This window comes from Eurosta solidaginis, chromosome 5 (assembly GCF_040869045.1).
Source record: "Eurosta solidaginis isolate ZX-2024a chromosome 5, ASM4086904v1, whole genome shotgun sequence".
NCBI classification, from domain to species: domain Eukaryota; kingdom Metazoa; phylum Arthropoda; class Insecta; order Diptera; family Tephritidae; genus Eurosta; species Eurosta solidaginis.
Window position 1 is genome coordinate 254,420,879 of NC_090323.1, and position 27,843 is coordinate 254,448,721.

General features: G+C 34.5%; 1 protein-coding gene across 6 annotated transcripts in view; it reads left to right on the forward strand.

Annotated features, from left to right (window-relative positions):
- Positions 1-27,843, forward strand: part of LOC137253265 (band 7 protein AGAP004871) — a 264,640-nt gene that overhangs the window by 96,934 nt on the left and 139,863 nt on the right. The window contains exon 1 of one of the 6 annotated variants that reach the window (XM_067789874.1): positions 18,627-18,759. The exons of the other annotated variants lie outside the window; for them this stretch is intronic. Coding sequence (XP_067645975.1) covers positions 18,657-18,759 — 103 coding nt within the window. The 5' untranslated portion in view covers positions 18,627-18,656. Of the gene's footprint in view, positions 1-18,626; positions 18,760-27,843 lie in introns of those variants that run through there. 6 annotated transcript variants of the gene reach the window in all.

Below are 27,843 nucleotides of genomic sequence, written 5' to 3' on the forward strand. Positions count from 1 at the left end.
CGAAAAGAACTAACGAAAATTAAAGAAGATTTGATTTAATTTTGTAAGAGTTTGTTTATTTTTATTTTTTTTTATTTTTTATTTTTTGAAATTCCACTAAAAACTGGGTGGTTTTGTAATTTAAATTTTTATTTTGTTTTGGAAATTGTACAGATTTGATAGAAAGCCATTTAAATTTAACAAAATGAAAAGTGTTCTTTTATTGAATGAAAAATCGTACTCCATTAAATTATCTCTTAAAATTTAAATTTTTTGAAATTTGAAACGTTTTGCACATTTTTTTTTTTTTTTTAAATTATACCAACATCTTTCGATTTGTTTAGATTTCAGTTTCTATTTAGCAGTAATTTTTATTTTTTACTTTTATTTGAAATTTAGTTCCACTACTTTATTAAGTAGACAAAATTTTTCCATGAATACTTGCATGAGTAAGTGCATTCAGCTACAGCCGATTTGAGCATCGCTCCTCTGCCTGGATTTTATTGCAACCAACCTTCTCTTTCTTTTTTGTTTTTTTTGTACTATAAAACTTTGCAATCGCACAAATTGCAGTCGAATTATTTTATTCCGGCATTAAAATACAAAGTTGTCCGTTCTCTCTGCAACAAAATTCAAAATAACAAAAGTAGAAGAATGTAACAAAATCAAAAACAAAAAATTAAAACAAGTATGGAAGGCTAAGTTCGGGTGAAACCGAACATTACATACCCAGCTGTACACTTGAAATGCTGTTGTTGTTTGTTTTATGTGCTTAATAGTGTTACAAGGTTGCGCAATAATACATATATATATGGTTTTATTTTGAACAGATTTTTCTTCGAGTTATGGCTCCCAAACACAGAAAATGTGTTAGTCTTAAAGGGGCGGTGCCACGCCCATTTTTTAAAATTTGAAGCTTTTCCTATTTATTGTTATAAATCCACTTGGGAAATGAAATATCATTGATACAAAGCTCTTTTTTGCAAAGATATAGCTTATTTTATTCGTCCACGACCCTTTTAAAAATCTTTTATATAAAAGTGGGCATGTTCTTTAACCGATTTCGCGAATTTTTCTTCAAAGCATTCCTTTTAGTAAAGGCCACCTCTCTACCGAATTTTGTTACGATAGGTTTAACGGTTTCTGATTTATGATTAATAATATTTGTAAAATTGATTTATCACAAGTGGGCGGTGCCACGCCCATTTAAAATTTTTTTTCCAAATTTCTATCAGGAGTCTCAATATCAGTCCACATGTCAAATTTCAACATTCTAGGTGTATTATTTACTAAATAATCAGATTGTTATATATATAAAAGGTGGGCGTCCTTTCGCCCATTTCAATTTCAATCTATTTTGGGTCAAGATAAGCTCATTTACCAAATTTGGTGAAGATATCTCAATATTTACTCAAGTTATCGTGTAAACGCACAGACGTACGGACGGACATGGCTCAATCAATTTTTTTTCGATACTGATTATTTTGATATATGGAAGTCTATATCTATCTCGATTCCTTTATACCTGTACAACCAACCGTTATCCAATTAAAGTTATAATACCCTGTGTACAAGTAAAGCTGGGTATAAAAAAACAGAAATATTAAAATGAAATATACTCTAAACGTCGTGCACCTACTTAACCATGTATTTAAATGGATCCAACAACAGGGGGAAAAAACATTGTACTAAAAACTTTGTCCTTGAGAACTTTTGTTAGTTAATGTTTCCGTTTGCATTTTCATTCATTGTCCATCCATCCGCAATTTCGTTATTGCAGCGCTCAGAGTTGTTTTTTTTTTCTGTGTAATGATTTTCATATTTTTTCTGCTCCATTTTAATGGGAATGATATTTAAATTGAGTGTGGTACAAGAAGGTTATTATTGTTGTTGTGTCAAACCATGACCTTAAGTGTTGCGTATTATATCTGACCATTCATTCATAGAGAAAATTGAGGCTTTGCGCGAATTTTTGCTTTGATTTGGTTACCGTCGAAATTGAAAGTTTTCGCGCCTGGCTTTAAGGAAAAAGCGACAGCTACCGATGACCATAACTTTGATCAAACCCGTAACCAAAAGCACTTTGGCAACTGCAATGTGTCAGCGTAACCATTAACGTAACTATATTGCTGACCGTAACTGAAATCATAAGCCGAAGACTAACATAGTCGGGATCGTTACCGTTACCATAACTATAATTATAACTTTAACCGTATAGCTAACCCTAACCATAACCACAACGGTACCCATAACATTAACCATAACCGTAACAATAACTACAGCCATAACTGTAATCATAACCGTATCCACAACTGTAACCATGACCGTAACCGTGACCGTAATTATAACCATAGCCCTAACCGTAACTATAACCGTAACCACAAATGTAATCTTAACCGTAGCCATATTTATAACATAACCGCAACTGTATTCGCCCAACCTATATAATTTTCGAGTTCGATCCAATCTACCCTGAGCCAAATATACACGAAATCGGAATTATAGCCTCCCTACAGAGCACATTTGCATCCACGCCTATGACGAGCCGCCTTACTCGCCCCTTCTCCTCATCTTTCAGCCTGCTGAGTTCTCCTGGTGGGCCAAAAACGTTTTAAGGAACATATAATAATACCCAGACTGCCATTCTTCCATCCAATGGCTTTTCAGAACTCAAATTAGACAACATGTAAGAGTGCAGAAACTTATTTCCTTACGATAACTGTAGCTTGCCTTCCGATTTCGCAAAATAAAATGCACTGAGTCCTGCATTCCCTTCAGATAAAAGTCTGAAGCATAGCTAAATACTGATTGTGCCCTAAAAACATTTTCCTAAACTACGCGAAAAACAAATTATCCGCCTGGTTATTTATTTGATGGATATAGTGGCCTCCTTCGTGGGCCGAGATACACGAAGAACCTTTAATCAATGGTTGAAAAAGGTTAACTCGTTTCGTCCCGAAATATTCTGATCATGAAGCTAAGAAGCTTTCCATATACATTTATCAATAAGTGCGATAGTCAGGGTCAGGACAGACAGAGTCTCAGCGTTTTTTAAAATGCGGCCTCTGCAAAGAATACCTGAGTCACTTTTCCCCCACTTTATGGCATGCTGTTTAGGAGGAAAGTGCTTCCCCGCTATTGGCGTCACTCTGTTATACTAAAGACTTACTTGTCTTGCTGATGCTGTGCGCCTGCTTTTCAACCCTGCAGATGGATGCTTTCTGCCTCTCAATTACCTTTCGCCGATCGCTGCCTTTTCACTCAGCGTGAAGTCTCTTTCATACCACTTGCTGTAACGAAGGTTTATCGCGGTAAAGTTCTTATAAGCCAACTGTCTTCGATCCTTGGCAGTTCTTCGTCACTGACATCTCTTATGTGTCGAAACGCCTCTAAGCCCTTATACCGTCTAAGGTCACTATGAGGCAATATGTATTAAATAAAGCCCCCTTTATAGTTGTTTTTGTTGTTGTTGTTGTTGTAGCGATTAGGTTACTCCCCGAAGGCTTTGGGGAGTGTTATCGGTGTGATGGTCCTTTGTCGGATACAGATCCGATACGCTCCGGTAACACAGCACCATTAAGGTGCTAACCCGACCATCTCGGGAACGATTTATATGGCCACATTGAACCTTTAGGCCATCCCTCCCTCCCCACCCCCAAGTTCCATGAGGAGCTTGGCGTCGCCAGAGCCTCGTCTGTTAGTGAAACGGGATTCGCCGCTCGAAGGTGAGGTTGACAATTGGGTTGGAGAAGCTATATGTTGCGCTACACAACCTACATATATCTTTAGCCAGCCTAACCGCGTCGCAAGAACATCGTTTTCTTCTTCTTGTGGCAATATAGAAACTCCTCAGAGGTTTTAAGGAGTTTCATTGATTTTAATGGTCCTTTGCGTATATTGATCCAGTATACTCCGAAAGAAAGAACCTTTAAGGTACTAGTCTAACCATTGCGGGAATGATTTGATATGAACCTTATAGTTCATCAATCTCCTTCGTCCCGCGAGAAAGGGAGGATTTGCCACTGGTAGTGGGGTTAACAATTAGGTTGTTGAAGCTATAAACTGTGCTTGCAATTACTTAAAAAGTTTACGCTATAAAACTCGTTCGAAACACACCCCCAAAACGTAATCTGAAGTAGTGGAGTTTTCAGTCATAAAATTGGACATTTACTTGCAGATCATGGGTGAGCCTGTGTTGTTTTGGTAGCAGTAGAAATTGCTGAGCCTTCCACCATTTAGAGAAGACACAGATGCAGGTTTTAGGGCTTTCGATGTAAAAAGGTTTGGGTTATATCAGCCGAGGAGTTTTGTTAAGACCAATTTCTATACACGTTTCTAGTACTTCCGCTATGATTATATCTGGTATTGTTGCAATCATCCTTTGTAGGAAAGGAATTTATATTTTCTTAGAACTTCTGAAGTACGGTGTTTAAATACCCATACGGACAGTTAGAATTATTAGTTTGTCAGGTCATGTGCGGGTTGCATCTTGACATATAAAAGGAAGGGGGACCTCTAGTATAAACTAAACACTCAATTATGATCATATTAAAGTAGAAACTGCATAGGGTTACCTTATTTGAAGTAAACTTTTACCTCGCGTGGAATGTCATCTAAACTCATAAAAAATTCAGTTGAACTCTAATATAGAACTTCGTACCTCCGGGACGTGCATCATACACACAACCTTCAACAAATTTTCAAACGAAATGTGGCGACATACATTTCCTTCACTTTATCTATTTTTACTTTTGTTTTATTTACAATTTTATGTTTCACGATGATTTTTTGTTTGTCATTTGCGAAAGGATGTCATTTCCAGTGCTCAAATGTGCAACGGTGCAGACATCCACGTGTAAGTTTTGATTTGACAAAAAACCAGAGACATTAAAATTAAAAAAAGCAAATTAAATATGTATTTCCGTTCCTTTTCTGTCAACATTCTAGCTGTCAACAAAGCTGTTGACATTTCTTCTTATGACAACATTCGTATTGCTTTACGTGTGCGACGATTCTATCTACACCCACAAATCGCTTGCCATTGCATCTGCAGCTCAGTTAAATCAGCATTCGATTCTTTGCAACCAATCTACAAGATAGTCAATATTTCGTTGCACAGCTGGATTTTAGCAGCATTTTTATTTTCAAGTAAATGGTCAATTTCTATTTATTAGAATGAGCGCCTTTCATACAAAATGAAAGCAGCCTGTTGAGCTCTGCACAGACAATTCTGTGTGAAACCAAAGCCACAACCCACAACCACAGACGCAACCTAAACTGTAAACTATAAATTGTCACCTAACTCAGTAGGTTTCTGTTTAACACAATCGAATATTCTTATGTGAACACAGTTGCTAATATGCACATACATACATACATATAAACAACCCAGCAACAGATTCGGCACTGAAAATAATAATAAACCCCAGCGGGTAAGGGGGCTTAGAACATATTCGCGGCAGGTACGTAAGAGTCGAATAAAATACCAAAATGATTCTAGGGGTTTGTAGCTCAGTGGCGTAGTGAGGTTTTCTTGCACCCGGTGCAAACTGAGGAACTTAGTTTTGTCCGGCAGCTTCATGGCTCTGCGAATCTCATACTGCGAAAATCATACCAAATTTTCGATCTATTTAATTTTTATCGGGCATTTGTAAAAGTCAAATATGTAAAATTTTGGTTTGTATCCTTTGGTTTGGCATTTCGACAAAGTTTTTGAGAGTGACATATAAATTTTTTTTTTAAATCAAAAAATCAATATGCCCGCGTGAGAAAAAAGATATATGCTTTCCATTATTCCACAACCTAAAGCAAGTGTTCTGATATATATATGCATGTATTTTTTAGCATAGAAAATTTTTTCCTGAAATCCGTCATAATAAAAATACAAATTGTCAAGGAAGTTCTGCTTCGCAGACCATTTGGCGCCCCCCAGTGAGTAGCGCCGGGGAAGATGCAACCCGCTCCCCTGCTCCCTCACAATACCACTGTTGTAGCTCAATCCTTTAAAATGGTTTCTAGCGCAATTTCTAGCTTCTCCAACCCAATTGTCTTCGCGAATTCTGTTTCTTAATAGCCGAGGCTGTGGTGACCTTCCTGATGGTGGAGATTTGCCTAGAAGGTGCAAGGTTCAATTAAATCGGTCCCGAGATGGTCGGGCTAGTACCTTATGGTGCTTGCCTGTACGTAGCCCCAAAACCTTCGGGGAGTGTCTTCATCTCTCAGAGACTAAGACTTATGATGGTCTCGAGTTGAGGGTGACCGGGATCGTGGATTACTTCTACTGTGGAACGGTAATAAGCAGCTGGGGTACGACAGTTAAACGGCAGAATGATAGCTCGTGACCACTAGTTTTAGCAGCCGCAAGTGTTATCGGGACGGCCACAGCTGAGCAACGGCATGAGAGTGGGCGGCACCAGCGATTGTGAAACGATGAATCATGTACCAATATCGGAGTCGGAGTATTGGGTGTAACGGAGATAACGCAGATGTTATAGAAGTTCACTTTTCGTGATTTATAACACTTGGAAGGTTTTCTTCTTTCCCTATAGATGCTTCCCTTCATGGTAGATACGTCTTAGGGATAAAGCTAGTGAGATGGAGTCGCAGCTCCGAAGCGCTTATCCTTTTCCACTAAACTAGAAGGCGGATTGTCAAACCCAAGGAACCATCCGACTTAAGTACTGGTCTTTCGTTGCACAGTTCCGCCCGCGCCGACGGTGATGTGCCAACTTAAGCTATGTGTAACAGTTTCAATGTGAAGGAAAATCATAGAATTTCATTATACTTGGATGAAATGTATTGGCTGTTGATAATCAGCTGTTGGCTATGTGAACAGTATTGGGTTACACAGTACTTTTGGCTGCCTTTCTGCCTTAATTGAGAGTCTGGTCAAAGTAAAAGAAACGAGTCAAACGGGAAATTTGGATTATTTCAAAGGGCCGAATGCAGTCTTCATTCCTATTAGAGTCTCACTTCCCTAGATGCAAATGGTATCATGTCACCATGATTGGCTATATTGGTTTGTTAACAGATATAAAGTTTCGTAAGATATACTATTGTATATTTCGACATCCCAAACTTGCATTTTACGGATACGTATACTACATAATGTATCCAAAGGGGGTGTGAGCACATAGACCAGAAATCTATGCCTAAGCCTATGCGAACAAATTTCAGGTCCTTCTATTGCAACAGATTGTATGAAAAAAACGGAGTTCTTAACACATTTCGAGCTGCTACAAGTTGCTGTAAGCTTTCGTGACAATTGAAATAACCCTTTTATAAGGTGTTTATTTTATTTTGGTTATCAGCATAACAATTAAGCATAACTGCTAGCGAAAATATCGTGCAAGTTGCACTCAATTGCTGTTTTACTTTTTATTTTGTTTTTTATATTTTTTATAACTAGGAAGAAATATCAGTAAATAAACATTGAGTTCAACTATTACCATTGTCATTATTTCATTACAACGAATGAGTAGCGATTTTGCCCTTCATGCAATTCTAGTCTTTTACTACAGTAATTGCATTTGTGATAAACTTTAGTCCTTTTTACTTATTTTTGTTATCATTTTTTTTTTTTATCAAAATTTAATTTAGTTCGTATTGTATTAATCCCACACACACACAATTTAAAGAAATTTAAGACAATAAAAAATAAGTAAGGACGGGACTGTTTTCGGCTGTGCCGAAGACTTCACACCTTTCATGAATGGTGCTGAACAATAATCTTATCCCGTTATAAGATAAGAAATATATAGTGAACATATGTACATACCTAAACGATTTTTAAGATAAATACTATGGCAAAAAACCCCCTTATCTGAGCGATCGGTTGTATGGGATATATATTATATATAGCTCCGATAGAAATGATTTTTACATGAAATCTTCTATCATATATTAGAATAAATATCACCAAGTTTCACGTTTTTGTATTGGAAACTAAGGGAGAAATGGCCAAAAATCTTTCTATCTGAACGATCGGTTGTATTGGATATATACTATATATAGCTCCGATCGAAGTCATTTTTTCAGGATATATTCTATGATATATTAGAATATATATCACCGAGTTTCACGTTTACACTTTCTAAATTGCGGCAGGGATGGCCAAAATTGCCTTATTTGAACGATCGGTTGTATGGGAGATATATGTTATAGTGGTCCGATCCTACCGGATCCGACAAATGTTTAATATAATACAAAAAGACATTCTTGTGCAAAATTTCATTGAGATATCTCAAAATTTGAGGGACTAGTTTGCGTTCAAACAGACAGACGGACGGACAGACGGACGGGCAGACCGACATGGATATATCACCTCAGTTCGTCGCGCTGATCAATTCGGTATACTTAATGGTGAGTCTATCTTCTATATTTCTCAACGTTACAAACATCGGACCATAGTTAATATACCATTACATGTTCATGAAAGGTATACAAAATTGTATTTAAAAAACCAAGCAAATTTTCAAAGTTTAAAATTTTTATACTATGATATTCTTTTGTATAGTGAACAGAGAAATGCAATCCTTTTAATTTTTTGGCAGTTTTGGTTACCTCTGCAGCTTGATTTTTATAATTTTTGTGTGTAATAAAAAAAAAATTTTGGGTAAAAATATTTGAAAAATTGCAATTTAAAGTATTACATTTTAAATTTTAGCGCTTCAGTTTTTAGTTTGATTTTTAGGTTGTTGTTTTTTTTTTTGGAGGAGGAGAAGAGTAAAGAAGAATGTACAACTTTAGGATTTTTTAAACTTTTATAAAAATATTTTTTAATATCAAAGTGTCAATTAAGTGGGGTTTTTTTAAGAAATACCTTAGTTAAAAGTAAAAGTGCTCATCAAGAAATTTGAATATTTTTTTGTTTTGCCAAAAAAGATTATGATTCTCTCAATAATAAAAACAAATGTAAAAATTTTAATTATTTTAAGCTCCATAACATTCTTCTAAGAAAATAGAAATTATATCTGCTTCTTATATGTTAAAAAAATTTGTTCAAAAATTCAAATATTTTCAAAAAGTGTTAAATTTTTTTTTTAAATTATTCTAAACTTTATAATATTATTTGAAAATTAAAATTTTATTTGCTCTAATATGTTTAACAACATATGTTGAAAATCTAATATTTTCAAAATATAGAATTTTATAAATTTTGAGATAAAATGTCTTATTATTGATATTAGGAAAGAATAACAAAATTTGCACACGTCGTATGGTTACTACGACATGTTTCCGAATTTCACTTCTTCAACAGCTTTTCGGGAGTTGAGTTTCGAACTCGAAATTTCCAACATTCATACTTCATGCTGGTGTAAAGGCAGAGATGCCTCTATTCACTCAGCCCTACGAATGCCCCGCTGCATGCTATGTGAGTTGTCTCCAATTATTGTCTCTTTTTTGTTGCTATTCCTTTTATACTCAATTATAATTTTTCTCTCATATCAATAACTAAAACAATTCAATAAAGCAATATGAGCCTGCCTCGCCAACATGAAATTTTTATTTGATTTAATAAATATGTACTTTTTTGGAATATAAACTTTTTAAAAATTTTGTAAAAAATATGCGCATCTGTTGAAAAATGTTTTTGTTGAAGAAACATCTTAGTATAAAAAAATAAATCTAATTTACAAAATAAATTAAAATTTTTATAAAATTTTTGAGCTTATAAAGTTTTGCTTATAAAGTTTTAATTATTAAGATATCCTTGTTTGTGTTCGTATACAAATTCGGTTTTTGTTTATTTTTATTTGAAAAAAAAAAATGTATGCAAAAATTTTGTAAGGCAAAATTTCGAATTTCGTCAAAAAGCTATCCTGTTTAAATTGATCTATTTTCTTTAACTACGTAACGAAATGTTTGTTTTTTGCAAAATAATTACAATAACAATTTGTTTGTTATGCAATCTTTATAAAATTATTCGACAAATTCATGTCGTACAATTATATTAGTCACTGTACTATGCAAATTTACACACACTTACCGAAACATACAAATGTGAATGTGCATTCGCACTCATATTTGTATTTGTATCCTTTTTTACTTTGTTTTGTTTTATTTGTTCACAATTTATTTACTGAGCCAACGTCGTTGTTGTGACAAAGCTTTAAATGTGGTCACTACTTTTCTATCAATTCAGTAGTTTTTTGGTATCTGAACAGTTATACAGTGCAACTGGCTTTTGGTTTTGGTGGTGCTGCTGCTGCTTCTTCTTCTTCTACAATTGAACTGCTGGCTGGTGTTTTTGTTTATTCACAGTTTTATTTTTTGTGTGGTGCGCTTCAACTTTACAAATTGTGGAGTATTTCTTTGTGTGTTCGTTTCTTGTTTGCGCCGTACGTGCATTCTGCTGGCTAAACAAAAACAAACAAATTGCTTACTGAAAGCAATACAAGAAACACCTAACCACAAAAAAAAAAATATACGTAACTAAAAACAACAACAAAAAAGTTAAAGCATAAACTGCATGAAAAAAAGAGTAAAAAATTCAGTTACTCTTCTGGTTTGTGAAAAACAACGAAAAAGGAAAACTCTACAGAATTTGGTGTTTTCGAGCGCGCTTTGCGTGTGTTTCCAGTACAACAATCGTGAAATTACGAAATTCTTGCCGCTACAATGAGCACCAAAAGTTTCATCTGTACGAAATTCATTTTAACTGGATAAGTGTTGCAAATTCGTTCATTTTTCGTTTGGTCATTGCTTTTGGTATTTTTATACTCAGCGTGCTTTGCACACAGAGTATATTAACTTTGACTGGATAACGGTGGGTTGTACAGGTATAAAGGAATTGAGATAGATATAGACTTCCATATATCAAATTATCAGTATAGAAAAAAAATTTGATTGAGCCATGTCCGTCCGTCCGCCCGTTAGCACGATAACTTGAGTAAATATTATCTTATATATATCTTCACCAAGTTTGGTACACTAGCTTATCTGGACACAGAATAGATTGGTATTGAAAATGAGCGAAATCGGATGATAACCACGCCCACATTATATATATATAACAGTTTGGAAAACACAAAAAACCTGATAATTTGGTAAATAATACACCTAGAATTTTGAAATTTGACATGTGGAATGATATTGAGTTTCTTGATAAAAACCTTGAAACATTTTTTAAAATGGGCGTGGCACCGCCCACTTGTGATATAATCAATTTGCAAATATTATTAATCATAAATCAAAAATCGTTAAACCTATCGTAACAAAATTCGTGAGAGAGGTTGCGTTTACTATAAGGAATGATTTCAAGAAAAATCAACGAAATCGGTTAAGGACCACGCCCACTTTTATATAAAAGTTTTTTAAAAGGCTCGTGGACGAATAAAATAAGTTATATCTTTGCAAAAAAGAGCTTTATATCAATGGTGTTTCATTTCCCAAGTGGATTTATAACAATAAATAGGAAAACTTCAAATTAAAAAAAATGGGCGTGGCACCGCCCCTTTTATGACTAAGCAATTTTCTATGTTTCGGGAGCCATAACTCGAAGAAAAATTAACGAATCGTAACGAAATTGTGTACACACATTTTCCATATAGCAGAAAATTTTTCTAATAATAATGGACGGGATCGGTTAAAGACCACGGCAACTTAGACATAAAACAAGTTTAATAGGTTTAAAAGAGTCGTAGACTAGAATAATTAGCTATAACTTAGCAAAAAATAGTTTTGAATCAATGATATTTCACTTATCAAGTTTTACTGTAAGAGGAAATGGGGAGACATTTTTTTTTTAAGCGGGCGGTGCCACGTGTTATGTAGAAAAGTAATCTATCTGAAATGAAATGTGCAATTGAAGCTCACGCTTAGTATATAATGTTCGGTTACACCCGAACTTAGACACCTTTAATTGTTTTTTGTGAACTTTTATTGTCTTTGGTTAACTTCTTCCGTTTTGAATGAATTCAAATTGTTTTGTTATATGAAATCTTGTTAGGCTCCTGTACTGTTTGGTAGTACCCAACTATGTTGGAACTCATAAAGTTATGCTCGTATCCTCAATGTTCAACGCACTGGATTTAGATGCTGGAATTTTATTTATTAAGGCTACGAGGGTGAAATTAAATTGTTTTGTGCAAACTTCTCCATCTCCATCTACATAGTTGACAAGTTGGCCGAATATAATTGGCCTTCTACAAAATTTTATATTTGTGTGGTACTCCTTTCTTTAGCATAGTAAAGGCTTTTGGAAATATGCCAGCAACGTGGAGGTGCTAGTGACTTTTGTTTTAATATAGAAAAAAGTAAAATTAAGTTTAATTAAATTTTGTTAATTTAGTGGAGTGTATATTATTTTAATTTAATTTAATCATCTGCCCCTTGCTCGTGGATAAAGCTACCCCGTTCGAGTTGAGTGAAATTCGGTCGAAGCCACGCACTTATTATATAAAAGATTTGTTTAAATGGAGAAGGGGGATATACTTTAAAAATTTTGTTAAATTAAAAATTTTCTTAATGTAAACTAGGACCTTAGTTTTAAGATGGTCCCCATTAGCTTGGACAGTAAGCAAAAAATATAAGTATTTTATATCATCCTGAGGAAAAACTCGAATTACAGAGAGATTGATCATTGTATTTCCTTGAGCGAAAGTTTGCTAAAGTGATATCTTCTTTATCAAATTGTGAATGTTCTTACTTTAAACAAGTTTAGATCCATACAAGTAACTATTTAGATTTTTTAAGCTGGTTTTGTTTTGGAGATATCTAACATCTCACTTATGTTACACATGTGCAGTTTCTGTGATATGACTTGAATCTTTTTACGACTTTGCGAACTATTTGAAATTTCTAATTAATAAAACGAAACTTGCCGGAATGGCTTTCAAAAGAAATTAGAAAAAAATTTTTTAGGGGGTCGACATTGGGCAGTGGTTTACCAAATATATCCAGTATATTTCTGCATGAAAAGCTGCTCAGTGAAAATTAATTTGCTTGCAGATGCCGCTCGGGATCGACATAAAACATGCTGTCCCTGTTCCGTTGATTTGTAGGAAAAATTAAATGCGCTTGTAATTTTTATACTCAGTTGAGCAGAGCTCACAGAGTATATTAAGTTTGATTGGATAACGGTTGGTTGTACATATATAAAGGAATCGAGATAGATATAGACTTCCATATATCAAAATAATCAGGATGGAAAAAAAATTTGATTGAGCCATGTCCGTCCGTCCGTCAGTCCGTCCGCCCGTTAACACGATAACTTGAGTAAATTTTGAGGTATCTTGATGAAATTTGGTATGTAGGTTCCTGAGCACTCATCTCAGATCGCTATTCAAAATGAACGATATCGGACTATAACCACGCCCACTTTTTCGATATCGAAAATTTCGAAAAACTGAAAAAGTGCGATAATTCATTACAAAAGATATATAAAGCGACGAAACTTGGTAGATGAGTTGATCCTATGACGCAGAATAGAAAATTAGTAAAATTTTGGACAAATGGGCGTGGCACCGCCCACTTTTAAAAGAAGGTAATTTAAAATTTTGCAAGCTGTAATTTGGCAGTCGTTGAAGATATCATGATGAAATTTGGCAGGAACGTTACTGCTATTACTATATATACCCTTAATAAAAATTAGCAAAATCGGAGAAGGACCACGCCCACTTTTAAAAAAAAATTTTTTTTAAAGTTAAATTTTAACAAAAAATTTAATATCTTTACAGTATATAAGTAAATTATGTCAACATTCAACTCCAGTAATGATATGGTGCAACAAAATACAAAAATAAAAGAAAATTTCAAAATGGGCGTGGCTCCGCCCTTTTTCATTTAATTTTTGTAGGATACTTTTAACGCCATAAGTCGAACAAAAATTAACCAATCCTTTTGAAATTTGGTAGGGGCATAGATTTAATGACGTGTAATGTTTTCTGTGAAAATGGGCGAAATCGGTTGATGCCGCGCCCAGTTTTTATACACAGTCGTCCGTCTATCCTTCCGCATGGCCGTTAACACGATAACTTGAGCAAAAATCGACATATCTTTAATGAACTTAGTTCACGTGCTTACTTGAACTCACTTTATCTTGGTATGAATAATGAACGAAATCCGACTATGATCACGCCCACTTTTTCGATATCGAAAATTAGGAAAAATGAAAAAAATGCAATAATTCTATACCAAATACGAAAAAAGGGATGAAACATGGTAAGGTAATTGGATTGTTTTATTGACGCGAAATATAACTTTAGAAAAAACTTTATAAAATGGTTGTGACACCTACCATATTAAGTAGAAGAAAATGAAAAAGTTCTGCAGGGCGAAATAAAAAACCCTTAAAATCTTGGCAGGTATTACATATATAAATAAATTAGCGGTATCCAACAGATGATGTTCTGGCTCACCCTGGTCTACATTTTGGTCGATATCTGGAAAACGCCTTCACATATACAACTACCACCACTGCCTTTTAAAACTCTCATTAATACCTTTAATTTGATACCCATATCGTACAAACTCATTCTAGAGTCACCCCTGGTCCACCTTTATGGCGATATCTCGAAAAGGCGAACACCTATAGAACGAAGGCCCACTTCCTTTTAAAAATACTCATTAACACCTTTCTTTTGATACCCATATCATACAAGCACATTCTAGAGTCACCCCTGGTCCACCTTTATGGCGATATTTCGAAACGGCGTTCACCTATGGAACTAAGGATTACTCCCTTTTAAAAAACTCATTAACACCTTTCTTTTAATACCCATATTGTACAAACAAATTCTAGGGTCACCCCTGGTCCACCTTTATGGCGATATCTCGAAACGGCGTCCACCTATGGAACTAAGGATTACTCCCTTTTAAAATACTCATTAACACCTTTCATTTGATACCCATATCGTACAAACGCATTCTAGAGTAACCCCTGGTCCACCTTGATGGCGATATCTCGAAAAGGCGACCACTTATACAACAACCACCACTCCCTTTTAAGACCCTCATTAATACCTTTAATTTGATACCCATATCGTACAAACGCATTCTAGAGTCAACCCTGATCCACCTTTATGGCTATATCCCTAAATGGCGTCCACCTATAGAACTATGGCCCACTCCCTCATAAAATACTCTTTAATGCCTTTCATTTGATACACATGTCATACAAACACATTCCAGGGTTTCCCTTGGTTCATTTTCCTACATGGTTATTTTCCCTTATGTTGTCACCATAGCTCTCAACTGAGTATGTACTGTTCGGTTACACCCGAACTTAACCTTCCTTACTTGTTTTATTTATTTTTTATTTTTTTGGTTCAGAAATAGGGGGAATTTGTAAACATAGCTCAACTTAAAGTTTCTTTCGCACCTACATCGATTCCTGTGGGACAATCTAAAATTGAATTTCGGTCGCCAGGTGGAACCTTTCTATTAACTTTGCTGTTGGAGGTTAAGAACGTTGCCTCAGCTCTTATTTCGACAGGCATAGCCGGAACTCTGCTAAGCGTGGGAAGATCTAAGCATTCCAATCATTATCCAGAACCATCTACTTGCTACATTAATAAAATCAATAGGACTGACATTATCTTACAAAATGCAAACTTATTTTATGAGAGGAACATACAATGTCACACAAGCTTGCAGTTGATCCTAGCTTGCAAGTTATTTGGCGTCGCTAGGCTTTGTTGGGTGGAGTCGTTGTCTTGTTCGCAAAAGAATTTCGACAGACGCTGCCAGTCATTGATCGCAATACTCCTGCAGACAAAATCAGTGCGTGCCGTGCTAAAGCTTTGGCACTATGACGAAGAAATGTCGTGTACAATTTTATAATGATGGATATTCCACCGCATCTACTGAGAAACTCCTTGAGATTGGCGATAGGTTTGCAATGCTCAGAGATCCAAAAATAACCCCGTAAGCTGAATTTCGCTCAATTTCCCGTTGGGAAGGGGAATTACCTTTGCCTTTGAATTAATGGAAATATAAATAAGGCAAATAAGGGTGTAACCGAACATATAATACTCAACTGAGAGCTTTAATCGAATAGTTAATCTAACTTCAGTTTTTGACACTAAATATTATCAAAAGTGGGTGTGTTTATCAATTGCGTTTTCCCAACGCTTTTTGGAAATATCCTTCTTTGTAGAGGAAATAGGTGTATCGAGTTAGGGTTGCCGAAACATGGAAAAATGATTGCTCAAAGATAGGGCGGTGAGACTCCCATTTCCATATTTTTATACTCAGCTGAGCAGAGCTCACAGAGTATATTAACTTTGTTCGCACAACGGCACCCCGTAACGGCATATACTAATCGAGATAGATATAGACTTATATATATCAAAATGATCTGGGCGAAAAAAGAAATTCATTTAGCCATGTCCGTCCGTCTGTCCGTTAACACGATAACTTGAGTAAATTTTGAGGTATATTAATGAAATTTGGTATGTAAGTTCCTGGGCACTAATGTCTGATGGCTATTTAAAATGAACGAAATCGGTCTTTTAACCACGCCCACTTTTTCGATATCGAAAAACCGAAAATGTGCGATAATTATTACCAAAAATGGATAAAGCGATGAAACTTGGTAGGTCGGTTGACGTTATGACGCATAATAGAAAATTAGTAAAATTTTGGACAATGGGTGTGGCACCGCCCACTTTTAAAAGAAAGTAATTTAAAAGTTCTGCAAGCTGTAATTTGGCAGCTTAGTATGTAATGTTCGGTCACACCCGAACTTAGCCTTCCTTACTTGTTTAGTTTTTCCTTTTCCTGTCATAAATACACTTCAAAAGTAAAATAGTTATAATTGGCAAAGATATAGCCTATTATTTTCGCCTAAGGCTCTTTTATAAATCTTTTATATAAATGTGGGCATGGCTCTTATACTATTTCGTCCATTTTCAGCAGAAATATTGGGAGTTAAAAGACACATTTTTTCTTCCGAGTTTTGTCAAGATAAATCATTGGCCTTGTAGTTATGGTTCTCAAAGCGTGAGAAAATTCTTGTTCAAAAAGTTTTGATTGTTATAAATACACTGCAGAAGCAAAATTGGCTTCATATAAATCTATTTTTAGCGAAGATATTGTCGATTAAATTCGCCTAAGTTCCCCTTAAAAATTATTTATATAAAAGTGGGCGAGGTACTTTAACGATTTCGTTCATGTTTCCATTCCTTCTGACAAGTTTAATCATGGCAATTTAAATTTATTGTTACGAATTTTGAGAAATTCCGCTTGTTTCCAACCTCCTGCAAACATTCGAATCGCTAAATGGTCGAATAAATAACTCTTATATTCCGTAAGGCAAAATCGTCTTTATTAGACTACAATAACACTTATACTTCACAACTAATTGCGTATTTAAATCAAACTGATTACTCACTACTCAGCTTGCGCTGCCTTTATACTGTCCGTTGCTTCATTCGCATATTTCTACTAGAGTCTAGACGTTTCACTTTCTAGAACTGCTGTATTTCCTGCTTGGAAATTGAGCTACATATATGTATACCTAGTTGTAGTTTATAATGTGGCTCTTATAGCCATATGCGTGTGTATGGGTGAGTAACACTTCGGCTGATGACTACATCTTCGTTGCCTTGTATGTATGTGGGTAAATGATGATTGATTTGATGTACACAAGGGTGGCAGCTTGCTTATTGTTGTTGGGCCTTTATTTACTTAGGATCAGCTTAGTGATACTAATATTCGTCATATTATGTTGGAAGTTAGTATTTCAACCCTCTCATGAAATGCGGTTAATGTAGCTGCAATTTTGACTGAAAAATCACGTTTTTGGTGTTTTCCAAAATTTTATGTATATAAAAGGTAGGCGTGGCAACCATCCGATCTCGCTCAAACTAATAACGAGGGGGGTTTGGTGCCATAGAATTCACACTCACTCTAAATTTTCACAATAAAACTCCAAATTTATTCAAGTTACTAAATTACTAAGACATGGTTAAATGGATTTATTTTTTCATCCTTATTAAGTTCATATATGGAAGTCTATATATATCTCTATTAGCTTATGCCACAATCTTTCGTTATGTGTTTGCTTAGCTGAGTACAAAAAATAAATAGTTTTAAATAATACGTATATTTATTGGAATTAAGTCACACCCAAATTCGGTCATACATAGTAAAGGAAACCCATAGCAAATTTGACAAACCTTATTGTATTTCTTTAAGAGCAATGAAATCAAACGGTACAAATAAAAACAATTTTCCTGTTTGCACGAAAAACATAGAAAGTGACAGATCAAATACACACAAACTCCAAAGCACAGCCAATATAACACTTTTAACTATTTGTCTATCACTTAGACGCATTGAAGTTTTAAAAGTCAAATAAAAAGTGGGAATTGGTGCTGCAGCACGTACACAGAGAAAAAAAACAAATTTTCGAAAAAAGTTAAAACACACACTGAGTCAGTGTATTAGTGCAGGGCGCATTGCACAAAAACGGCCTCAACATTTCAGACCAAACTGACAGTTTGTGGCAGACAACAACGCCGAGCATGGCTCCCGTTGGCCACCATTCTTATCATCATCAACAGCACAATCAAAAATCTGCGCACAATATGCACCACCACCAACAGCAACAACATCACACATATCCGCAGCACCATCAGCACCAACATCCAGCACATTATACACACAAACATAGTAATACAGCAACAACAACCACGGGTACTGCATCTGGTGGTCCGGGTGGTTCCGGTGCAATGACGCTTGGTATGCCTGGTAGTAGCAGTAGTCGTCGTGAAAGCCTATCGGCACGTAGACCAGCAGACACCACCGTATCCGGCTCGACCATTTATAGTCGAGGTAATTGTTAAGTTGAAATATTTGTTCTAATTCCAAAATTTGCAAATGAATTTAAGTAGTGAAAAAGGTTGTGGATGTTTTAAGTTTTAACCTGAAGCGTTAAAGAAAAGTGCCTAATAGAACCAAAAACAGATTTGCGAAACTAATGCGCAGGGCAGCTGGAAACACTGAGTATACCAAGCATTTGGAAGAGTTGGGAAAAAGAACAGGAAGGGGAAAAGCAGAAGGAAAGAAAGATAAGAAAAATATAAACACGGAGATAATGTTTGGGGAAGTGGATAGTGGGAAAGCAAAAAGAGAAAATGATGAAGGAGTGGTAGATCAATTGAAAAGGAAAAGGGGAAGGTAAAGGGATGAAAAGTGAAAGAGGCAGGAAGCTGCAAAGCGGGAAGGAATAGGAGTGAAAGTCCGAGAGCAAGAGAAGAGCAAAGAACGTGAACGGGGAACATAAAATGATTAAACAAGAATCAGAAGAATAGTAGAAAATAAAGGAAGCGGTCAAAGAGACAGAGAAAGGGAAAAGTAGAGTGGGTTCAAGAAAAGAAAAAGGTGGGGGTGTAGGGGGACCAAAAAGAATGGATAACTACGTCACTGAAGCCTATGGAAAGGGGGGCGAAAAGGAAAAAAAGAAAAGGGAGTGGTCTGAGTAATAACAAGAGCAATACAATAAAGAAAAGAAGAGGAAAGGAAAGGATATGAAAGGAAAGGTGCGTTATCGACAAGCCATAGATCAGTTTTCAGTTTGTATTCGACAACAACGGTTATCTATGATTTATTAATTTAGTTATCAACGACTAGGTTTTATATCGATTTATTATCATGATCATTTGTTTACCGAAGAGTTATCCATATGTTTTCAGGAAGCTATCGGGTGATTTTCGAAGATATCAATTTCTTATCGGACAGGTACCTATTTGTTATCGGCGTTTTATCGACAATTTTCGAACATTTTTAATGTTCTTATCAAAAAAATATCGATATTTATCGAAAAAACATCGCTGTTATAAAAATGTGTAAATTGGTTATCGAAAAGCTATCGATTTGTTACTGGAGTGTAATTGATTTGTTATCAAAAACATATCGATTTGTTATTGGAGTGGTCCTAATTTGTTATCGGCGTGTTTTCAATTTGTTTTAGGAAAGTTATCGATTGGTTTTCGAAAATGTATCGATATTTTATTAAAAAGTTATCGATTGATTATCGGAAAGTTAGCGATTTGTTATCGGAGTGTTATCGAAAAGTGTGGGATTTGTTATCAAAAAATATCGATATGTTATGAAAAATATTTCGATTCGTTACATGGAATGATACCAATATGTTTTCAACGTGTTATTCATTTGTTAAGGATTTGTTATCGAGTTTCGAACCTTGTTTTAGTTTATTCAGCTTTTACGTAAGTTAATCAGAATTGTTTCCCAAGTTTCCATATATTTTGAACAAATTTTTCAAATAACTTAACAGTTCTTTTTATACTATGTTTCATATAAGGTCTATGTTTACAATCCAACCACTCCAAAATCGATTGAAGTATCCCAAATTTATTTTCAATTATCTAAATATCTAGGAACCGTCAAGTGGCTTTTGTGAAACATTGTGTTTTTTGAGTTATAATACTATTAAAGTAGATGAATACTAAGCTGGTAAATTCATGAATTAATTCGACCAATTCGATAAATTTTTGTTCTGGCTGTCAGGGTTTGCGCTGTCATTAAAAAACTGATAACCTCGAAATTTTGAATGCTATTTTGAATTTCCCACGAACTGGAAACAAGCACAGACACCACTAGTATCATTAGAAAAAACCCGGGAGTTTCTATGTAAGCAAAAGCTACCACTGTTCGTTGCCAGCATCCCTTACATTTCGCTACTTTATATTTTTCGTGAAATGTTTGATTATTTTTGTAATGTTACACTCATTTCCTTTTTTAAACCTTTATCTGATCCCTTGCACTTTTAACGCGTGTCGCTTTTTCATTCTTAGTTGAAGCGACTTTCATTTATTTTTACATCCCCCTATGTCCGCTTTATTCTGTTCACATATGAAGGATTCTATATATGTCTACACATTCCTTGCGGCGAACTGGCCTTTTGTTAGTCAAAATGCTGCGCACAGTTAATTAGAAAGTGTTTATCTTTGATTGTGTGCCACCGCCAAATGGCGCTGCGGTGTCTGTGAAACTCAGTGAGCCTTCAACATTGTACTGATTTTAGTTGCTGTGCCACAGGAAATCTGGATTTTATTACATTCTTCTTTTGTATGCAAAAAAAAACTACATCGTGATACCCTAATACAGTTAGTCGAAGGAGTCAAAGGTTGTGGGGATGATGAGGTTGCATACAGAAAGCACAAAAATGGGCTATGAAAAAAAGGAAGGAAGATGTCTCCGCCAGGCATGTAGAGGCTTCCGTTTTTGCCAATAATTGGCTTTTGCGTTCATTTGGTTGTACCAGTACAGCGCAGAGTTCAAATTACACTTTCCTGTGCATTGCCCAATACAGTTAGTGGTGGGCACTATGGATGTGGGGTAGAGTAAGAAGAGCAGGGTAGGAAGAGCAAATTGAAAGAGAAAATACAGAACCAGGGTTTCACAAAAAATGTGTTATGATCAGTCACAACCAATTAAATATCGATGAACAAATACATACACACACACGGACATGTATATGAATGCGTGATTTTTGCTTAAAGCTTAGTGAGAAAGCAATTGGCTGTGTGTGAAAGGAGGGATATGCTTCCTGCCTTCAGGAAATCAAGTTGTAATAATTGTTAATTTAATTTTTGTATTATTCATTGTTGCGCACTTCATTTGAAATATCATGGCCAGCTTAAGGCTAATGAGAGTTTTTTTTGAATATTCTTGGGTAAATGAATTTGATTGCTTGAAAAAACTTAATTGTGCTTGAGTAACGCCTATAATTCAATGTGGTAGTTGCGAGCTTCCGAATGTGGACAACAGCGATGGTGGACGATAAAGCTGCTACCACAATTTAAAATCTAAATACACTATGTACTCTTTTAGGAGCTGATAGTGAGGTATGAGGTTTGGCCACATATAAAATATTAAATTACCGAGACCTTTCTGCTGGTGTAGGAAAAGGGTGCTCAGCCGTGAAATTCTTATTCAAATTAATAGAAGAAAATAATTAAAACTAAGGTTTTAAGTTAAATGGTTTTATTGAAAGAAATGCATACTTCCCACTAAGCATTTAGATGATAATTTTGAATTTCCCTACATATAAATACAATCTGATTATTCGTTCTAACTAAATAATGAGTTATAATACAATTGAATAAAAGAGATCATCAAATATGAATACTTTTGATGATCAAAAACTGAAAAGCATTTTTCGATCAATTTTTGGAATCATTTTTGAAGTCCTTTGATGATCAAATTTTAATATTTCATAAAGCCAACAAAAAGAATAATCAAATATGCTTACCTTTGATGATCAAAAACTGAACATAGTTTTTCAATCACATTTTGGAATGATATTTGAATGAAATTTGTTTATTTTAGGTGATCAAAAATTTATAATAATTTTTAATTCAGTTTTCTGAATCTTTTCTGACTATAGTTGTTGACTAAATAATGAATTTTATACTTGTTAAAATTTTACTTTTCATTGAAAATCTTATTTTTTTTCACATACATACATTTTTTCAATCATGAAGTTCAGAAAAATATGTACATATATACACTTTTTTTATTAAGACATTTTTCAAGACAATGTAATGCAAATGTTGCTCATGCCCGAAGATTTCCACAACCATTTCTCCGCCTTCAGCTTCCTAGAAAATACATAATAGTTAGACAATACAAAAGTTGTTAGCTATTTGTAAGTGAAACTCTCTTGACATACATATGTACCTGGGTATGTCTTCAACATCCCGTACCGTATCGTATTTTAAGATATTGACGATCATAGCTGATGTTGGATGTTGTAGTCGCAGGTGTATATCGGTCAAATTTGTTTGCGAGTGACCTGTGGTTCAATAGCTCACTTCCGCATTCTTTCTTCCCCCGATGAAATAAGATTATTATGTAGTATCTTATTTTGAATGAGATATGAAGAATAAATGCATCATAATCGCATTCAAAAATGATTCAAAAATCTCAACCAAAACGATTGAAATATGTTCACGAATATGATCAGAAAATGACTGTGAAAAGCAATCAAATATTACTCTAAACCAATTAAAGCTCAAGTTTACAATGATATCAAATATGAATAAAAAGCGTTTCGAAATATGAATCATAAATGATTATTCAAGAATAATCACATTTATGGTACATTTTTCTCCCGACGATACATTAATTTTCGAACAGAAAATGCTTTTAAATTTGAACGTTTTTAATCATCTTGGGGTATGATATTTAAATATTTTTTGATAAAAATTTTCAAAAAATGCTGGCTGGGATTACATTAAGTAATAATAATACTTAAAGCTAGAAAATAATTAGGTAGGGCCTAGGTACTAGTCATCATACTCCTTGTCGATCTAGGGCGTTGATCAGGCAAATAATTAAAAGGCATTGGGCGCGTGGAATTTCTAAAAACGTGAGGCGTTGTATAATCTAATTAAGGTTCAGTTGGTCTTGCTTATGCATATATGCAAATATCATTTATAAAGATATGAGCGGTTGACTATCAATAGAAATTTGATATTTACTTGAGTTTCACTAACAGACTTTGAACTTATGTACTACAAAGTATTTTGACGTCACTTAATATCGTTCATTCATATTCATATTTTATTTGAATTTTTTACTTAAATTTCACTACAAAATTTGAACTTACTTGTCCATAGCATTTTGATGTCACTTCTACCGGACTGTATGTAACATTTGTTCAGTGATTCAAATCGATCTCGATACTTCCGCCACCTGGCGGCGATTTTTTGATAGATCGCTTTCTATTCATGTATGTATTGTGTTCCAAATATGAGCCAAATCGGACCACAAATACGATTTTTTGAATATCTCCCTCCATGCGCCACCTGCGGTGGCATTTTCATTGTTGCATTGTCATCGTGTTATGAACTATATTCCAAGTTTCAAGCTTGTAGCTTACCAGGAAGTTATTTAAATTTCAATTAAAAAATTCGTAAACAACGCTACACAGAGTCAAGCTAAAAAAAAGAAAATATTAACATCTTAAGCATTTACTTTATATAAATATAAAAAAATCTATCCTAATATAAAGGCATATTCTTGCTGAAATTTGATTTTAAAATTTTGACGTAGAAATTGTAAAAGTATTTATGAGAAATAAAAATATAAAAGTGGAGTGCACATTGGATTGGAAAGTTGGCAGGAAAGGAGCGAAGTTACCAATATATAGTCAATTAATTCCGAGTCACCTTTATATTTTTATTTCTCATAAATAATTTTATAATTTATATGTCAAAATTTTAAAATCACTGTTAAGCAAGAATATGTATGGCATTATATAAGGATATATTTTTCGCTGATTTTGTCCATTTATATAAAGGAAATGCTTACTTTTTTTCTTTCTATTTTCTATTTTTCAGTTCTATGTGGAAAAGAGTAGTGCTTTATTTATTACAAAGTGAAACACTTAGTTTTATTATTTATATTATCACAATACGCCAAGCTACATTAGCTTTTAAGCTACTTGAAAATTGTTCATGTATGCTAAGCTTGAATTGCCACAAGTGAGTATGTGTATGAAGTTCCAAGCTTGTAGCTTAATGGGAAGTCTCTTGAAAATTGATCGCAAGATTCTTAATATCCCAATTCGTGCGCCCCCTATGGAAACTTTTTGTATTATGTTTTATACTGTCATCGACCTCTCAATTAAGTTTGAAATTTCAAGTCTCTGGCTCATCGCGAAATTACTTAAAATCCGGGTTCAAATTTCCAAATTCTCATATAATTATTTCGAACCGTGCGCCACCTAATGCAATTTTCCTCCTTTTGCTGCATTGTTTCGGTGTCTTACCTATCTGTGAAGTTTCCCGTTTGTAGCTCAATGGGAAGTTACTTAAAAATCAATCGCTAGATTCCCTTCGTTCCGTACGATTTTTCTAAATATCTCGATCCGTGCGTCCCCTAGCGAAACTTTTTATTATGCGTCCTTATGTGTCATCGGGCCTCTGAGTCAAGTTAGAAATTTAAAGTTTCTATCTTATCGAGAATTACCTAAAAGTAGGTTTAAATTCTCATCTAATTATTTCGATCCGTGCGCCACCTAACGGTTTTTTCCCCTTTTGTATTGTCTCTATGTCTTTACCTAAATGTGAAATTTCACCTTTGTAAGTTAATGAGAAGTTACTTAAAAATCGATTGCAAGAGTCTTATTGAAAATGCATACAAACATTCAACCGGCTTATATTAAAGAAATAATAAAAACATAGATATATCCATCCATTACGATTTTTTCACCAGAAGCTTGCAACTACAGGCGGTACTGCTTTCATGCTACTCCGTGAATCTGCACTCCCTACTCAGAAGCTGGGGTTCCGCAAAATGCTTAACATCACCAGCTATTTAAACGGCATAAGAACTCAAACACTTACTTACTTACTTAATTGGCGCTTAACCGTCTAAACGGTTATGGCCGTCCAACAAGGCGCGCCAGTCGCTCCTTCGCTCCGCCAACCGGCGCCAATTGGTCACACCAAGGGAGTTTAAATCGTTTTCCACCTGGTCCTTCCAACGGAGTGGGGGCCGCCCTCTACCTCTGCTTCCATAGGCGGGTTCCGATAGAAACACTTTCTTGGCCGGAGGATTATCTTTCATTCGCATAACATGGCCTAGCCAGCGCAGCCGCTGCGTTTTAATTCGCTGGACTATGTTGATGTCTGCGTATAGCTCGTACAGCTCATCATTAAATCTTTTTCGGTACTCGCCATCGCCAACGCGTAGAGGTCCAAGAACTTGGTCAAGAACTCAAACAAGTTAAAGATAAAACGAGAGTCCTGTAGCTGTAGAATGCTCCGCGTAGCATTCGACCTCTAGAAATCTTCCAAAACTGAAAATCATGCTATGTTCATTTGGGACCTCAAAGCAGCACATGTTCACTATGTAGTAAACAGTTAGACGAAAATTGTCTGAATGCTCAACATGCAGTGATTGAATTCAGAAAGTAAGTCCAAAACCAATGCCGTTCCACTTTCGCTTGCAAGCTCAGTAAGCCATTAATTGTTTTACTTTTGGATTTTTTTCTTGTCATTTTAAGTGTAGATTAATTTACAAGTATAAACTGCAGCGAAGCGATGTAAGTATACTGGCATTTTTTTTTTAAATAATCAAATTTTATCACAAATAACTTGTTGTAAATAGCAAAACCTGCTGACCCTATTCAAAAGGCACATTTGTGTGTTTTAAACCCAAAGAATTATCTACCATATCCCGTCCAACCTGCACAAGGGGCGTATGTAGCTATACTCAAAAAAAAGTTATCATCAAGGTGATGCCATCTAGGCATCAATGTGCAATTTTTGCTTATCTTTTTTTCGTCATCAATGATCTTATGTTGTTGACATTTTCGAAATTGTGAAAATGATATTTTCGAACTTTTAAATTTAACACTAGTTGTTATCAATTTATTACTTTTTTAATAGTATCATTTTGATACTCTCTGGTATAGAATTGAAACTTGTTTCTCTCAAAACTGAGTATCAATTTGATCCTTGTGCTTATTAAATTGATACTTGATATTGCTTAATATTAGTTTGATACTTTTACCTTATCAATTTGATATTTTATTATATATTGAATTGATACTTACTTTTGTAAAATTTATACCACTTTTTTTGCCAAGAAAATCAATCCTTTCCCAAACAAAAAGTCGTTTAGTACTTCAAATCAATTTTAAAACTTCTTTATTCGTATAAAACAAATTTCATTTACATTGTTGTACATATGAATAGGGGGCCCTTCGAAACATATTAAGCTATTAACGTGTAAAACTCTGTCTTTATTACCAACTTCGTAACATTGGTATTGTTCATTAAAACCTTTTATAATATAACACTCACTTACAATAATATTTGATTGAGATGGCTTACAATAATATGTGTGATTTTGTGTAAAGTAAATACCTTCTTTTTAAGAACTAAAAAGTAATCTTTTTTATAATTTAATCCATTATAAACTAATTTTTCAATTATAATATTTTGAAAGCTTTCGTTTAAATGTGACAGTGCGTATGAAAAATCGGACGTTTCAATATTACACAATACTGATTTTTGAATCTCAAATGTCTTTTTAAAGCCATTCTCGTATTGTTCTAAAAATGTTGTAAACTTTAATGCAGCTTTTATGCTTAATGAATATGTAAATTTCTTTCTACACATAACGTTTCGGGAACAAATTTTAGCTTCTCTGTGTTTTGCTTCAAATCTAAAGTTCCAAAGATGCTTTGGAGGACCACTTTTTCTTATTACTTCTGGATAATGCGTAAGAAAATGAAATTTTCGTTTACGAGGTTTATTAAACAATCGAATATGCTCTTCGTTATGACTTTGTATAAGAATCGAAATATTATTTATTATACTATTGTCGAATTCGCTTTAAAGTAATATGTCAACAATTTTAACCATTCTTATTACGTGTTTCCTGACAATATTGTCAGCAGGCACTAAATCGCCAATTATTTATGTAAAAAAATGCACTAAAGTCATCATTTCCCGAGCTGTCTAAAGCAATTACAAACGAGCTGAATTTAAATTTGTGGTAGTCAAAACTTACAAAAAATCAGTCAAATTCATAAGATCAGGACGAACTACAATTATAAATGGCTGTATTGGAGAGTTAGACTCTATACACTTATTTCTGCGTAATTCTATTTGATTCTGAAAATCATTTATTGATATTATATGTAAAATACAGCTGTTGACAGAATTTTGTATGGTAGCTTTCCGATCCAATTTTAAATCGCCTTCTTTAATTACATATCTGTGCGTTGGTTTTAAAATGGTGTGCAGTAGGATGAAATAAATGCAGTCTTTCGAGTCTAAAAAAAATAATAAGTTAGTCATTTATTTAAATAAATGTTTAAATATATGAGACTTACTTGTATCGATCACACTTACCTATTAAATTAGTTTAGCAAAT